The sequence below is a fragment of the Lactuca sativa genome, chromosome 8, assembly GCF_002870075.4.
Source record: "Lactuca sativa cultivar Salinas chromosome 8, Lsat_Salinas_v11, whole genome shotgun sequence".
NCBI classification, from domain to species: Eukaryota; Viridiplantae; Streptophyta; class Magnoliopsida; order Asterales; family Asteraceae; genus Lactuca; species Lactuca sativa.
Window position 1 is genome coordinate 325,042,191 of NC_056630.2, and position 17,794 is coordinate 325,059,984.

A 17,794-nucleotide genomic window follows, 5' to 3' on the forward strand; every position below is an offset into this window, starting at 1 on the left:
TGTTTGGGGACATCAAGACCACATTGATTGAGACCTTTGATGAGCGTTATCCAGCACTGACTGAGGCTGTGGCAGCTGCAGCTACGGCTGTTGTTGCTGCTGCCAGACCTCAGGGAGGTGACTCATTGTTGTTTCGGGAGTTCAGCACCACGAAGCCACCAGAGTTCGATGGGACGCAGGACCCGATTGCTGTGATGAGATGGATCTCTGACATTGATGGATGTTTCTATACGTGTTCTTGTCCAGAGCACTTGAGGGTACGGTTCGCTCTGAACCAGCTCCGCTTGGGAGCGAAGGATTGGTGGAAGTTCGTGACGGCAAACTTCACTTTGGCAGAGATTTCTACGGTGACCTGGGAGAGGTTCACCGCTATGTTTAGAGACGAGTATGTTCCCCCGGAGGAGAGGGAACGGTTGATTCAGGAGTTCTTGACCCTCAAGCAGGGTACTGATTCTGTGGTAGTGATTACCAGGAAGTTTCATGAGAGGGCGATGTTTTTCCCTGAGCAGGTGTCTTCTGAGCAGGCTCGTATGAGCCGTTATCTGAGTGTTCTGAGGAGAGATATTCGGGAGTTCGTGGCGAACTCGACTTACCGGACATTTTCTGAGCTCCAGGCAAATGCCCGGAAGAGGGAGATTGAGTTAAAGACTCAGGCCAGGGAGGAGGCCGAGTCATAGAGGGTGGATCGGCGACCGGCTCAGTCTCAGCCGGCAGCCAAGTAGGCTAGACCCGCTGATTCGATATCTGGAGGCGCGAAGGGCCGCACTTGTCGGAAGTATGGCAAGAGTCACGAGGGTTCGTGCAGGGTTGTAATATGCTACAAGTGCGGGAAAAAGGGGCATATCGCGAGGGATTGCCCCAAGCGATTTTTGGTCTGCTTTCATTGCAACCAAACCATCCATCTAAAGGCCGAGTGCCCTCAGCTAGGGATCAGTGCAGGGATCTGCGCCTGTTGCTAGGGCTATCGAGGTTCGGCCAGTGAAGGCCGAGGCACCGAAGGCTCGTAGGAGGGCTTTCCAGTTGACTGCGGAGGAAGTCCGCGCGGCGCCCGATGTTGTGGCTGGTATGTATCCTATATTCATCTTTTATTTGAGTTGAGTTATTATGCTTATATGATGATGTGCGTAGGTACTTTTCTTGTGAGTTCTGTGCCTGCTTTGGTATTATTTGACTCGGGTGCGAGTCGGTTGTTTGTTTCCATAGCATTTAGTCAGCACATTAGTATCCGTCGAGAGGCGTTGGATCGACCTCTGTGAGTTTCCATAGCTGATGAGCGAGCAGTGTATGCTTCAAATGTGATTCGAGGATGTGTCTTTGAGATCTTCGGTGTGGAGTTTCCGATAGATCTGGTTCCGATTGCGATGGGGGATGTGTGTGTTATAGTGGGTATGGATTGGTTGAGCCGATATGGAGCTGTAATAGACTGCAAGCGTCAGTTGGTGACTATTTGAAACCCTATTGGGGGAGTACTTACAGTGTTCGGTGAGGGAACCCGATGTGGTTCGGCATTTTGTTCAGCTGTCAGGGTGAGGCAGAGTTTGCAGCAAGGCTGCAGTGGATTCGTAGCCTATGTGTCAGACACACGAGTGGTCGTTGGGAGGCCAAGTTCGATTGATGAAGTTCCGATAGTGTGCGAGTTTCCGGATGTTTTTCCCGAGGAACTACCGGGTGTGTCTCCCGAGAGGCCAAGTTCGATTGATGAAGTTCCGATAGGAGCTGCTCCCGGCCTCCTATCGCCAAGGCACCTTATCGCCTCGCGCCGCCAGAGATGCAGGAGTTATCCTTGCAGCTTCAGGAGCTGTTGGGGAAGGGGTTATTCGGCCGAGTAGCTCACCTTGGGGAGCGCCAATCCTTTTTGTCAAGAAGAAGGATGGTTCACATCGGATGTGCATTGACTATCGGGAGTTGAACAAGCTAACGATCAAGAACCATTATCCGTTGCCGAGGAATGATGATTTGTTCAATCAGTTGCAGGGAGCGTCTTGGTTTTCCAAGATAGACTTGAGGTCGGGTTATCAACAGATGAGGGTTCGGGATAAATATATCCAGAAGACAGCGTTCAGAACTCGTTATGGGCATTACGAGTTTGTGGTGATGCATTTTGGGTTCACCAATGCACCAGCTTCGTTCATGGATCTCATGAACAGGGTATGCAGGATGATGTTGGATCGGTCGGTGATCGTATTCATTGATGATATTTTGGTGTATTCGAGGTCTAGAGAACAGCACGAGGAGCATTTGAGGGAGATCCCTGGAGTTCTAAGATCGGAGAGGCTTTATGCCAAGTTCTCCAAATGTGAGTTCTGGTTACGAGAGGTTCAGTTTTTGGGGCATCTCGCCAACCAGAATGGGATATTGGTTGATCCAGCCAAGATTGAGGCGGTCATGAGTTGGGAGGTGCCGAGATCACCCACCGAGATCAGGAGCTTTCTGGGTTTGGCCGGCTATTATCGGAGATTTATTAAGGATTTCTCCAAGATCGTCGTGCCACTCACCAGGTTGACCCGGAAGAGTGCTGCATTTTCTTGGGGACCGGATCAGTAGACCTCGTTCGAGACACTTCGCCGGAAATTATGCGAAGCCCCAGTGTTAGCCCTCCTGGAAGGGATGGAGGATTTTGTGGTATATTGTGATGCATCGATATTCGGATTGGGAGCGATGCTTTATTCAGAGGGGGCATGTGATAGCATATGCATCGAGGCAGCTTAAGCCTCATGAGTCGAGGTACCCCACTGATGATCTGGAATTAGGAGCGGTAGTGTTCGCCCTCAAGATTTGGCGATATTATCTGTATGGGGGTCGGTGTACGATATACACAGACCACAAGAGTTTGAAGTATTTGATGGATCAGCCCAACCTGAATATGTGCCAGAGGAGGTGATTGGATGTGGTCAAGGATTATGATTGTGAGATCCTGTACCACCCGGGCAAGGCTAATGTTGTAGCCGATGCACTGAGCCGTAGGTCGGAGGGCGCCCCGATGCGAGATGTTTGTTTGAGATTGACTTGATGACCCCGGTGTTGGACGCTATTCGTGGGGCCAAGGCTGAGGCCGTGAGGACAGAAAGCTAGAAGAGAGAGCGAGTTGTCGGGCTGGTATCGGAATTCGTTACCGATAGCCAGGGGCTTATGACATTTCAGGGTCAGATATGGGTACCGTCGGTGGGCGGAACGCATACCATTTTGATGGAAGAGGCTCATCGATGGAAATTCTCGATCCATCCCGAGGCCACTAAGATGTATTTGGACCTAAAAAGGGAGTATTAGTGGCCCTGTATGAAGAGGGATGTCGCATGGTTTGTAGAGAGATGCTTGACCTGTCGTAGGGTTAAGGACGAGCACCAGCGTCCACATGGTAAGCTGCAGCCGTTAGAGATTCCCGAGTGGAAATGGGAACAGATTACCATGGATTTCATCACCAAATTGCCAAGGACTGCGAGAGGTGTCGATGCAATTTGGGTGATTGTGGACAGGTTGACGAAGAGCGCTCACTTCCTTGCTATCAGTGAGAGCTCTTCCGCAGAGAGGTTGGCAGAGATGTACATGAGAGAGGTGGTATCGCGGCATGGAGTGCCGATCTAGATTGTCTCAGATCGAGATGTACGTTTCACTTCCAGATTCTGGAAGAAGTTTCATAAGGAGTTGGGTACGAGACTGCATTTTAGTACCACATACCACCCACAGATTGACGGCCAGAGTGAGCGGACGATTCAGACGCTCGAGGACATGCTCCGAGCATGTGTGTTGGATTTTGGCGGGAGTTGGGACACATATTTGCCATTAGCAGAGTTTTCCTACAACAACAGCCATCATTCGAGCATTAGTATGCCGCCCTTTGAGCTGTTGTATGGGAGGAGGTGTCAGACCCCCATTTGTTGGGGAGAAGTAAGCAGCATGTGATGGGTAGTACCGATATCGTGCTTCAGACGACAGAGCAGATTCAGCAGTTCAGATAGAGGTTGTTGACCGCTTAGAGTCGTCAGAAGATTTATGCGGACAGACGCCAGTCCGAGCTCAAGTTTCAGGTCGGCGACTTCGTGCTCCTGAAGGTCTCTCCTTGGAAAGGAGTGATTCGATTTAGGAAGAAGGGCAAGTTGGGGCCCTAATATATTGGTCCTTTTAGGGTGATCGTGAGGGTAGGCAGGGTAGCCTACTGTTTGGAGTTACCAGTAGAGTTGGGTCAGATTCATGACACTTTCCACGTGTCATAGCTGCGAAAGTGTATAGTCGACGAGTTGGAAGTGGTGCCATTAGAAGATATTCAGATGGATGCGAGCCTGAATTATGTTGAGAGACTGGTGGCGATTAGGATCGGAAGATCAAGGTTTTGAGGAACAAGGAGGTGCCTCTGGTGCAGGTCCAGTGGCAGCATCGGAAAGGGTCAGAGTTGACTTGGGAGCCGAAGCATGAGATGCGGGTGCAGCAGACAGAGTTGTTTGCAGAGTGAGACTTCGAGGGAAAAGTCTAATTCTAGTGGGGGAGAATTGTAACATCCGGATTCCCAGGTATAATATTTTATTCATTATTTTTGGAAGTTGTGAGGGGACTCGACGAGTTGGTGCTCAAACTCGCCGAGTGTGGTCGCGGATTCGTATCTGGGTTCACAGCCAGACTCGGTGAGTCCATGAGTAGACTCGGCGAGTCCATGCTGTTTAATGAAACCCTAAATTCCTGGGTTTGGAACCTATTTAAAGGCCCTTAGGGCCGTCATTTGCGGCTACCAAACCCCAGAGAGAAACCCTAAGAGATCTAGAGCGTTTGTGAGGAAGGAGAGGCCATTTGTGATCATTTTGTTGGTGAAATTGCAAGAAGGAGGAAACCAAGCCAAGAGGAGGCTGAATGAGGTATTTTCGGACCTTCTTCAGTTGTGGTGTTGATTTCCTAGAGTTAGGGTTTTCTAACCCCTTTAGAGGATAGATTGTGGAGCAATTGGTCCCTTCTCGAGTTCATGCTTTGGATATGGACTCAAAGGAGTCCAGAGACCTTAACCCTTAGGGCTTTTGGAGTTATTTTGGGAGTCATGAACTTAGGATGTTATTTGGGGACTAAATCACCAAGTAAGACCATCTAGATGCTACTTGAGTGTCAAGGTCTGAACTTTACGTGATTATCATGCTTGGGAAGGTCAGATATATGGATTAAAGGAACAGATCTGACCTCAGGAGGTCTATAGAGTTTGTGCATGGCATGAACTCGCCGAGTCCGAAGATCAGACTCAGCGAGTAGGATGAGGGTTTCCCGTAATCACTCACTGAGTAGACTTGCCGAGTTGGGGATATAACTCGGTGAGTCAGGGAGAGCTAGGGGAATGGAGTTCGAAGCGGAACTCGCCGATTTGTTCTTGAGACTCGGCGAGTTGAGTCGAGGTGGCCCCGCGATTCATGCTAGGTGTGACTCGTCAAGTAAGGGGAAGGACTCGACGTGCCAAGAGGGACTGAGAGATTCAGTAGACACGTGTAGACTCGCCGATTCTCCCAAGTACACTCGATGAGTCGGGTCAAAGTTTGACCGTTGACTTATGGTTGACTTTTAGGGTTTGGTCAGCAGTGAGGCCTTTAAGCCAAGAGAGGGGTAAAATGGTCTTTTACCCTTCTGAGGGTGTTAAGAAAGGTTTAAGTATAGTTATATTTATGAGAGTATTTACTTTATGTGATTAGGCGGAGGCTAGATCACATTTCCACCGAGTCAGAGACTTACCAAGACACCTGAGGTGAGTCTTCTCACTATACATTACCTAGAGTGGTATCTATGTGCAGACCGGAGGGTCTTATGTGTTACGTATGAGATTATGTGCTATGTGATATATGTATGTTCTATGATGTTATAGACCGGACCGGAGGGTCCAACGAGCTATGACCGGACCAGAGGGTCCGTCCCGCTGAGACACGTCGACCGGAGGGTCGTATTATAGCCTCGAGTGGCGTATGTGTTGTATGCGGTATTTTGGGGTTGTTGTGTTATGTGTTTCAGGTACTAGCAAGGACCATGGGAAGGCGCCGGCGTGACTCGTACACACTAGAGAGAGAGTTTGATTTTTATGATCTTGGGATATGTTATGTTTCAAAAAATACTGTTGGAAATATTTGAGAATGTTTTTATATGAACTTGGTTGAATGAAAAATGAAAAATTTGTTTTGAAATTTACGTTGTTACAGATGTGACTAAGAACCATTCTAAGAACTTGGGACTACTTGCCCTAAGTGTTAAGACCTCAAAGGAATGAATGAGTGAGGTGTATGGCCACTTTAATGGTGTTTTCAAGGTCCATACTTGCATCCATGAAGTGTCCTAGGCCCATACTTGGTTGTAGTACAAGTTTAGGGTCTTAGATATGGGTTTGTGGTCCTATGGTGTGTGTGTGTATGGTCGCACAAATGAGTGTGCTGCCGTACACATGAGTGTGTGGCCGCACACAGGAGTGTGTTGTCGTACATAGGAGTGTGCTGCTGCACACACAGGTGTGCTGCCGCACACACGAGTGTGTGGTCGCACACCTTCAACGAGATGAAGAACATGACGGAACTTTCATGATTCAAGGCCTAGATCAAGAGGTTCTTCAAGTATAACAAGCTAAGGGATGGATTACTCACGTTTTTGAAGCTTTGGAAGGTTCAAAGTTGGAGAAACTTGAGAGGAAATGATGTTGTGTGTTGCCAAGGTGTTAAAGGAATGAAAGGAAGGGGGCTACCCTTTATATAGGGGTAAAGGTTCTGCACAAATGTGAGTGTGCTGCCAAGGGAGTGGGTGTGCGGCCGCACACCCGTGCGTACGGCTGTACACTCCTCCAAGAGGTGTGTATGGCCCAATTTTTCACTATTCAACACTCCGACTCATTCCTAAACTCAACCTTGGTTATACATACAAGCTTAGAACACTTAAATGACCCCTTGAATAGCACTAGAAATCGACGAAACAAGTTGAATATTGATTGAATTGATTAATTGTACAAGATTGAAATTTCGGGTTGTCACAATATGATGAGTCACATGAACATATCATGCAATGAAACTTTTCCCGACTACCCTTACATTCGAAATTGGGAGGAACGTTAGAGGGCAAGACAAGGTGGTACGGGAGGAAGTGGAACTGGAGAAGGAGAGGTTGAGATATATTACCGTAATACCCTCCTTGAACACAAAATTGGATCTGGAGAAGAAAGGAGAAATTGCCTGAACATAGCCAAAAACTCGTCGAGTGCATCACACCAACTCGATGAGTTCCAATGGAATTTCGCGTTTTCTGCTAAATCATGATCCAACTCGACGAGTCTCCATATAAAACTCGGTGAGTTGCTCAGTCTTTTATTTTCAAGTTTTCAATTTAATTACACTTGAGGCGGGAAATATATACATTTACGAAGCCCATTTCTAGGCGATTCCAATAAGCTATTTCCAAAATATTTAGAGCTGTCAACCACACGAGACGTTTGACACCCAAGGCATAGATGAGTTGTTCCCATGCCAAAGTCAGCTAAAATGGAGCTTAAAAAGAAGAATATCAACCTTGCAACTTTTATCCCATGGGAGTTTGTTCTAATTCTCCCTTTACTTCTATATTCTTTATCATGCATAACATGCAATGTGAACATTGCACAAATTGAGTGTGGGGTAGGGGTGGTTACATTAGTTACATTAGAATCCTAGGTTTGAATAAAAAATTTTGTATGAAAAAATTGTTAGGGTTAATTTAGAAAGTCATGGTAAAAGCAATTAGCGTTCCATGCTAGTATTGTGTTTGATGATTCCTTAAGAACCTAAATGTTTAGTTGAACCAACATACGTTATAGTGCATTTGTGGCCCCTTTTATTCTAGTGAAATCATAGAACAAAAACACAACCTCGCTTAGTTTGAGGGACGCAAAATGTTTAGCATCGTGTACTTGAAATGTATCCAGGAAAGCTTAAGTAGTCATTACACATGAGACTAATGCCTTTAATCAATAAAGGATGAAGTTAAATCCCCTTACGTAAGCATATGTTTTTCTAGGTTTTTAGTTTGAGTGAAAAAAGTGCGGTTGAAAACAAAACAAAAGAAAAAGAAAAAGAAAGAGTGATGAAATGTTTGAAAGAATCTACAAGCTATGAAGAACGAAGAAATATTCTGAAGAAAAGCTGCAAATTAGTGAAGATTCAAGTTATCAAGTATTTTATTTTTATTGTAATTTTCTTTTCTGGGTTATTTTTCTGTATGTGTGCTTGGGGGTTTAACCAAATATTCCTTGAGTTTAAGAAAGTTTTCTGTGGATGGATTTGGAGGGATGCATAAAATGAGCGGTGTTCAAAAGAAGTGGACGAATGTTTATTAGGATTGTTAGTATTTAGGATTATGGGGTCCTTAGGAAAAATTTTAGACACAAATGCATGCGTTGCTATCTTCACATAATGGTTTGGTTTGATTGGGCTTGTCTTATATTTAGAGCTGTCAACCACACGAGACGTTTGACACCCAAGGCGTAGATGAGTTGTTCCCATGCCAAAGTCAGCTAAAATGGAGCTTAAAAAGAAGAATATCAACCTTGCAACTTTTATCCCATGGGAGTTTGTTCTAATTCTCCCTTTACTTTTATATTCTTTATCATGCATAACATGCAATGTGAACATTGCACAAATTGAGTGTGGGGTAGGGGGTGGTTACATTAGTTACATTAGAATCCTAGGTTTGAATAAAAAAATTTGTATGAAAAAATTGTTAGGGTTAATTTAGAAAATCATGGTAAAAGCAATTAGCGTTCCATGCTAGTATTGTGTTTGATGATTCCTTAAAAACCTAAATGTTTAGTTGAACCAACATACGTTATAGTGCATTTGTGGCCCCTTTTATTCTAGTGAAATCATAGAACAAAAACACAACCTCGCTTAGTTTGAGGGACGCAAAATGTTTAGCATCGTGTACTTGAAATGTATCCAGAAAAGCTTAAGTAGTCATTACACATGAGACTAATGCCTTTAATCAATAAAGGATGAAGTTAAATCCCCTTGCGTAAGCATATGTTTTTCTAGGTTTTTAGTTTGAGTGAAAAAAGTGTGGTTGAAAACAAAACAAAAGAAAAAGAAAAAGAAAGAGTGATGAAATGTTTGAAAGAATCTACAAGCTATGAAGAACGAAGAAATATTCTGAAGAAAAGCTGCAAATTAGTGAAGATTCAAGTTATCAAGTATTTTATTTTTATTGTAATTTTCTTTTCTGGGTTATTTTTCCGTATGTGTGCTTGGGGGTTTAACCATATATTCCTTGAGTTTAAGAAAGTTTTTTGTGGATGGATTTGGAGGGATGCATAAAATGAGCGGTGTTCAAAAGAAGTGGATGAATGTTTATTAGGATTGTTAGTATTTAGGATTATGGGGTCCTTAGGAAAAATTTTAGACACAAATGCATGCGTTGCTATCTTCACATAATGGTTTGGTTTGATTGGGATTGTCTTATATGATATTAGTGTGCTAAAATTTAATTTTGCTTGGGGGTAAGCAAAAGTCATGTGTGAGGTATTTTGATATGGGCATATTAATCATAAAATTCATGCATTATCTTAATACTTTATGTCAATTTTATCTCAAATAGTGAACAAAAGGTGCTTAATTATGCTAAAAGTTCATTTTCAACAATAAAGTCATGCTCAGATGGGAAAGGAAGTGGATCTCGCAATTGGAAGCTTGGAAATTGGATTTTGAAGAAAGAAGTCAAATTTGAAGAAGAACTCATTGAGTTTATTCAACTAACTCGACGAGTAGAGATTAAAATTCCCGATAAATTAGTGTCTTGTCTTACACGCGTGTTAAGTAAAAACTTGACGAGTTTGTCCATAAAACTCGACGAGTTGGAGCTGATTTTTGGAATATATATATATAGAATGTTTTCATTCAAAACCCTAACTTTTGCTGGAGGTTTTTAGCAACTATTGGAGGCCGGAGAGGTTCTCAGAAGCTGTGGTTTTCAAAATTCAACTAGAGGCTTGGAATTGAAGAGATCTAAAGGAAAAATCATTAGTAATTTACTTAATTCTCTTGTTTACATTTTTTCTACATTGATGAATTTCGTTTTTATGATGTTATTTGTTGAAGTTATGGGCTTAAAGTCCATACTTATGTTTAGATGTAGAGGATCTTATGAAAATGGTTTGATTAAGTGGCTTGGATTATATTGATTTGGTTATTTATCTTGTTAAGCTTATTAAAAGATCCTTATGTGTTAATGATAATTATTTTCTGTTAATAACCAAGTATATTGAGTTGTATGAATATCTTCTTGATCGCTTGAATTTTATAGTTTTGTGAAAACAAGATTGTATGCCTAGTATTAGTGAACATGAACCTAGGCTTAACTATAAAATAAGTAAGTTAATGTGTGAGCATGTGTGATGACTAACCACATATGAGTTAATTGAATAAACCAATTTAGTTAACTATAATTACAAGTCTTACTTGATTCGAACTGAACACTAGGAAACTTGTTAGTTTAATCACTTGATCATTGCTTGAATTAACTTGTTTGCTAAAGAATTAGTAATAGTGAACATGAACCTAATCATATTAGAAATCGGTGACCATTGATATATTAATCCATTGCACTTGCCAAAAAAAAACAACCATAAGAATAAGTGAATCAAATCTAAACGGAAGTCTCTTTTATCTTATTGAATATATTTGTCTTTTGTTTCTCCTTTAGTTGTTAATTGCTCTTTATTTAAGTGTTTAGTGATTGCTTAAGTTTCTAGTCTTGCAAAACTAGAGAAAAACCTTTTATTATATTTGTTTTATTTAGATAATATTAGTATTTATTTTAATTGTTTACCGTTCCCTATGTTCGATACCATACTTACCTGAACTAAACTGCCAATCGATAGGTACACTATCTTTCGTGTGTTTGTCTTTGTGTTTAAGTTAGTAGGATTAAAACTAGTACTATCTACACGTATCAATGTCGTTTGTAAGGCATGATATAAGGCGACAATTTTGCATATAATTAATAACTCTCTCTCTCTCTCTCTCTCTATATATATATATATATATATATATATATATATATATATATATATATATATATATTCTATGATAATTCATTTCTATCTACATATATGACTTAAGACGTCATGTTGTTAAAGCGTAGCGGCAAGTTCAAGCATTGGAGTCATGGCGAAGCCATGAAGAGAATTTTAGAACCTTAGTATTAACTTCTAAGAAAATCACTATGTCTGATGCAAACTATATTTACAACAAAAGGACATGATTATTTCGTACAAACTAAAATTATATATATAAAAAAAAAAAAAAAAAAAAAAAAAAAAAAAAAAAAAAACACTATTTCATGCAAACTATAACTACCATTATCAAACCAATAAACTAGACATTACATAAGAGTTAATAAGCTCGTTTTTTTACATGTTCACTTCATCGCCAATAATACTCTCATATTTCTTCCTTTCTATTTCTTTTACACAAACCTTTCTTAACATAGATTAAAGAGAATTCAGGTTTTGGATTATACCATTCATCATCATTGTTTGCAAATAATAAACTCAAAATTGTTGGTCCAGAACTTTAATCAAACAAGTCAATCAAGAAGAATTCCAGGGTTTTGAGTGTTATTAATACCTTACGCGTGTAGGCGTGGGTACGGAGGAAATCGAGAACCGGGTTCATGCTATATTTGTCATGAAACATTTTTGCAGAGAGATGCTTGTTTAGAAATTCAACCCCGTTCGTAGTGGATTTGGTTAGGGTTAGGAGAGGGAAAGAAGCGGTGAATGCTTTAAAGTCCTATTACAATACAAATTTGTCATGGGAGTTGCAATCAATCAGCAATTGTAAAAAACATAAGGAAATTGTGAATTCAAATCTATTGATAACAGGATGATGATACTTATGATCCCACACTTTCACTGTCATTGGTATCGCTTCCAAACCCCTCCACCTTTTCTCCAAACCCACATACCTCTGCTAATGGGTCCCACAGAACATAACGGACAAGATGATGATAACCCAATGTTCTTATCCTTTCTAAACTTGGAGCAATCCTCTGTAAATCGCGTATCATTTTGGTTGTTGACTCTTCATATATAGTAAGACATAATTTGTCAACACGAAGAGCTGACTTTTTTATCCCCCCATTTGAAACTTGTCCCAAAAATGCAACACAAGCTCTTTGTTGTACTTTTTAACAGTCATATTTGGGTTGTTGTTGTTGAAAGTCTATTTAAATGATTAATAAAATTTGCATCAATTCAAAAAATTCATAAAAGTAGTATAACATAACCTATCAAATATATTGCATCTAATCACGACCATTTTCCTTTACCTTAGCTATGCCTAATTTATTTTTCTAACGAAGAAAGTGCCAAAGTGTCTTAAACCACCAAAAGCTCATATTGTTATTAATGCGTTAAATAACCAAGGTGGTATTAAATACTCTATTTAAACAATCGAACAAATGTTAATTTCACCAGAAGTTCTAAAAGAAGATTAACCAACTAACCATTATCATCATCAACAACAAGTGACAAGAATGATGCTCTTCAACGACTACCCCATGTTAGCAATCGAACATGATATGTGGAAGGAACAAAAGAAAAGAAAAACAGGTTTGGATATGACGACAAAAATATTAGGAGAGTATCAAATCAACATGCAAGTAAGGAACTAGTTAGTCGGCTTCTCTCTCTTGCTTAAATGGATCATAGCACAAGGACATCTGTGTCAATGCATCGAAAATGATCTGTAGATCGTTGTCGAGTTGATAAATCTGGTGGAGGCTTCTTGAGGAAATATTGGAGACGAGGAAGGAGATTATATGCAACTTAGAAGAATGATGAAAGTCTGAGGTTTATAATTGGTTTTTTTTTTGTGGAGGTTTTTAGGGTTTAGAATGTTTTTTTTTTTTTAAATTTGAAGCTCTACAATGTAAAGGTTAGTTACTCAATGGTTGTATTTTATGGAAATCGACTAGTGTATAAATAATGTCTATATAAATTAGTCGTTATATGTATGTTTTTGCTTTGAATATTAAATCAAGCACAAAGTTGAGTGTTTATCTAGGATTTGAAGAACTCGCCATCTAAAATCCCTAGTTTTCGCCTTTTTAACCCTTTTTTAAAAATCTTCTTGAGGGGGGAAGACGTGTATGTCAATAGGTGAGTTTTATCAAGGTTTTGAAAAACTCTTCTTCAAATCATTGTTGATACGACGAGTGAATGTGGAGGAATGAGAGATATTTGTATGTTTATATTTGCAATTGTGAAATAGAGTGGGAACAAGATCGACAATGGAGATGATAAATGGTCAATGTGAGAAGCAAAAAGTCGGCGTCGATATGGCAACCCATGTAAACATTTAACATCATTCCACTACGGACATGACAAACCACGTAAACTAGGGAGGCCACCTAGGATGAACTAACGGTTTTATTTGAACGGATGTAGCCAAATGGTCTAGACGAACAAGTTTTGAAACTATCGGGGACATAGAAGTTTTAATAGCAGTCATGATTACATATATTTTGGAAACCATATGACTAATGGTGTAATTTTGTTTAATTTAAATAATTAATTTTTGAACATAATGTTTGTTGGATAATAATAATTAAAAAAAAACATTATTTAAAACAAACAAAATGTATATCATATTAGATAAATTTTATCAAAAGTAAAGTATCATCCTATGTACCGAATATGTTAAATTTCACAAAATCATGAATATTTAGTATTTAAGTTTTTTTTTTCTTTAAATACAAGGACATTTTTGTAAATTCGAAAGAGATATCGAATAGGTACACAAAGAAAGAAACTTTCCGCAACGCTCTCCTACTTGAAACCTACTCTTTGCTTTATTTTATTCGTCCTTTCTCAGTCACCTACCGGAGAGTTTAAACCACCGCCATCAGACATCTTCTCCATATATACCGCCCTCCACTACCTCTCTCTCTCTCTCTCTCTCTCTCTCTCTCTCTCTCTCTCTGCCTATACACATATAGAGAGAGAAACACATAGTTACACGACAATAAGATGGGATCTGAGTTGACATACAGGCGGCACGAGCCTCAACCCACGTCGGATTCTTACTCGCCGAAGCCCAACAAGCCATGGCTCGCTGTCACTCGCCTTGTTCGTTACATGCTCCGGGAACAACGCCTTGTGTTTGTCCTCGTCGGCATTGCCATAGCCACCTCCGTCTTCGCGATCCTTCCTTCCTCCACCGATACCTCCACAGGCCGCATGCCCGATGCCTACTCCGTCTCTGAATCGGTCCAAATGACAAACCCGAGACGACCCGTTCTTCATGCTGGAATCGAGTCGTTCAATATGGGCGGGAAGATTCCTTTAGGGCTGAAAAGAAAGGGGTTAAGGATTGTGGTGACTGGTGGCGCAGGTTTTGTCGGAAGTCATCTGGTTGATCGGTTGATTGCGAGGGGAGATAGCGTGATTGTTGTTGATAATTTCTTCACGGGAAATAAGGATAACGTGATGCATCATTTTGGGAACCCTCGATTTGAGCTAATTCGACATGATGTTGTTGAGCCCTTACTACTTGAAGTCGATCAGATCTATCACCTTGCTTGCCCTGCTTCCCCTGTTCATTACAAATACAATCCCATCAAGACAATCATATCCTTAATTACTCTCATTCCGTCGCCATTTAACTTCAAACTTTCATTTTATTATTACTAATTCTTTTGTGAATTCTTAATTTCAATCACTAGGTATCTTAATCAATAATCATCCACGTTTGATTACTACTACTTTTTTCTGTTTTCGAATCATATTCATATTTGATTATTACTTATTTTCCGTTGGTGATTCCTTAATTCGAATTTCGATCTCACAAAACGAACGTAGTGGGAACATTAAACATGCTAGGGTTAGCAAAGAGGATCGGAGCACGCTTCTTGCTGACAAGCACCAGTGAGGTATACGGTGATCCTCTTCAACATCCTCAAGTCGAAACCTACTGGGGCAACGTCAATCCTATCGGTCAGTTCTTTCTTCTTCTTCTTGAGGATAAAATCTGGTAGATTACCAATCACCATATTTAATTGTAATTAGATCAATCAGGGATTTGAATGGTGAATGTTTTACATCACCATTTGCAGTTCTCTGATTGGTTTCTGAACTTGCTGTATGAATTTGTGTGGTAAATTTGGGGGATCTGAGGGGCAAAATGGGGAAGAATGTATAAATATGAGAAAAAAAAAACGAAGATCTGAGGATACATTGTTTGACAGGTGTTCGAAGCTGCTACGATGAAGGAAAACGTACTGCAGAAACGTTGACCATGGACTACCATAGAGGTGCAGGCGTCGAGGTTTGTTTTTTTATTTTGAGATCTTTTACCTAAATTTAAATATTGTTAAGGTCCCACCATATTCTGAAAATATCAACTCTTTTATATTGGAATTTGGTGGTTTTTTCTTTTTTTTTTTTTGAAAAAAAACAATAATCAATAGTTTCATATTGGAATTAATGTAAACGCTAAAATATCAGATTGACTTATCACTTAAGTCTTCATTAGTTGGTTATAATTCCCAAAGTATTGTGATTTTTTGTCATTTTGTAAAAGAATATCTATAACAACAACAAAATAAATGAAATACAATGCTTAAATAAAAAGTCAAGTGATGTGTCATAGTGGAACCTTTTATTTTAAATGAAAAAGAAAAAGTTAAAATTGTGCAAAGTGTTATTTGTTTGAAAGTTTGTGAAAATTGAAATGTACTGTAGGTACGGATTGCGAGGATATTCAATACATATGGTCCTCGGATGTGCATCGACGATGGACGTGTCGTTAGTAACTTTGTTGCTCAGGTGGGTTTTTAGATATGCTGTTATTAATTTATGCTTCTATTTCTATTTCAATGTGGATTCATATTCTATCACTTGCAACCATTTTATGATTCTAAACCATGGATGCAGGCACTAAGGAAAGAACCACTCACTGTTTACGGAGATGGCAACCAAACAAGAAGTTTCCAATATGTTTCCGATTTGGTTAGTATTATCTCTATATATCTCGCACTTGTATTTAATATCACATATCACAATTGTCATCATGAAAAATCAACCTTTTGTTTGAATTGGATCCGAAGGTTGAAGGTCTAATACGATTAATGGAAGGAGAACATGTCGGACCTTTCAATCTTGGAAACCCCGGTGAATTCACCATGCTCGAACTCGCCAAGGTATATACATATTATATATCCTTTAATTATTTCCACTTTTTCAAAATCGAGTAAAAATGTGTAATTCATGCTTTGGTCCCACAAATAAATTTTGACAATTTGTGATGGTCAACACAAACACATCAGGTGGTCCAGGAGACAATAGACTCGGAAGCGAAAATAGAGTTCAGGCCAAACACGGAAGATGATCCACACAAAAGAAAGCCAGATATTACTAAAGCTAAAGAGCTTTTGGGATGGAAGCCTAAGGTCTCTCTTCGCAAGGGTCTCCCTATGATGGTTGCTGACTTCAGGCAACGCATTTTTGGTGATCAAAAGTTGAAGGAACCTACAACCACCACCACCACAGCATAGTCAAGCCAGTCGGGCTGGGTTTTTGTATAACTGTTTATTCCTAATATTGTATACTAGTTTTATTCTTTACTTTTTTTTTCCGAATCAATGAATTTTTACCTAACTTATACTTTCTTTGTTATAATTTAAGAAATAGTATGTGCTTTGAAAAAAAAAGATCAGCAAATATGCATTCTGAGACACACAACACTTATAAATTCTAGATTTTTTGGAAAAGATGAGAGAAATGCTGAAAAGTAAGTTTATATTGAAAAAAAACATTGATCAAAGATTTCTATTCTAGCCGGATCAAGACTGACGCTACGAGCATATGATTATTGTTAATAACTAATTAATATGAAATACGTATATTATACGGGTTGATTAAAAAAAGTTAAATATAAATTTCTAAAAGTTAAACATTATTCAATCTATAGTAATAAAAAAAAACTATTGACGTATTTTAAATCAATGTAAACATCACTGTGATTTTTTTGGATAAAATAGAGGAGTAGATGCCTTGAATTCCATAATCAAATTGATGTGTGTTGGAAACTATCAACCATTTTGTCCTTAAAATTAAGATTTAGAATAGGGAAAGAAAAAAAAACATAATTATTGCAATTTACTATTACATTCATTACATTTAATATATTACATATATAAATATATATAAATAAAAGTATTATGTGGATTTTTAATTTTAAAAATAAAATAAAAATCAGAAATTGAAATGTAGATATTATTTATTTCAAAAATATCATAAAAGAAGAAATATCAAACTAATGAATGATTGGCATGTGGCAGAAAAAATCTTGATTTATTAGAGTAATAAGTTATAACTCATGGGAACCACGGTTACAAAAATAAAATAACATAGATAATAACAAAAACATAGTCCTGAAGAACACACCATGACATTATTGAATGTAATTGTTTTACAAAAATATTAAATTGTTATTCTGTTGGTAATTATTAAAAATATAATGAGTATATTAGTTATTGCACCAAGAAAATCTGCTAAACAAAGTAGCACCAAAATGTAACTTGTAAAAGAGTGAATGCAACACTAGACCAAAAGAGATTTTTATGATTCAGGGTTTGTTTTTTTTTTTTTTGTTTTTTTTTTATGCACACCTGACAAAAAAACCAATACTGTTTATTTTCTTATTTGACAAAAAACAGTATGCGGAGAAAAAGATGCATACAATATATGGGTGGATAAGAAACATATTAGGAAAAGGTCTTTCTGTGCCAACATGATACTCGTGTACAACACGGATTTATTAAATAACTA

General features: G+C 39.3%; 1 protein-coding gene across 1 annotated transcript; it reads left to right on the forward strand.

The window, feature by feature from the left end:
* Positions 1-13,713: 13,713 nt before the first annotated feature.
* On the forward strand, positions 13,714-16,627 carry LOC111907200 (UDP-glucuronic acid decarboxylase 2). The gene is made up of 7 exons (XM_052766818.1): positions 13,714-14,598; positions 14,817-14,959; positions 15,211-15,290; positions 15,707-15,790; positions 15,899-15,973; positions 16,072-16,164; positions 16,291-16,627. The coding sequence occupies exons 1-7, from the start codon at positions 13,994-13,996 to the stop codon at positions 16,516-16,518; spliced, it is 1,308 nt and encodes a 435-aa protein (XP_052622778.1). The 5' UTR covers positions 13,714-13,993; the 3' UTR covers positions 16,519-16,627.
* The last annotated feature ends 1,167 nt before the right edge of the window (positions 16,628-17,794 follow it).

Coding starts and splice junctions, on each gene's coding strand:
- LOC111907200 (XM_052766818.1), top strand. CDS start 13,994: ATGGGATCTGAGTTGACATACAGGCGGCACGAGCCTCAACCCACGTCG. Junction 14,960..15,210: donor GGGCAACGTCAATCCTATCG/GTCAGTTCTTTC, acceptor ATTGTTTGACAG/GTGTTCGAAGCTGCTACGAT. Junction 15,791..15,898: donor TTAGTAACTTTGTTGCTCAG/GTGGGTTTTTAG, acceptor CCATGGATGCAG/GCACTAAGGAAAGAACCACT.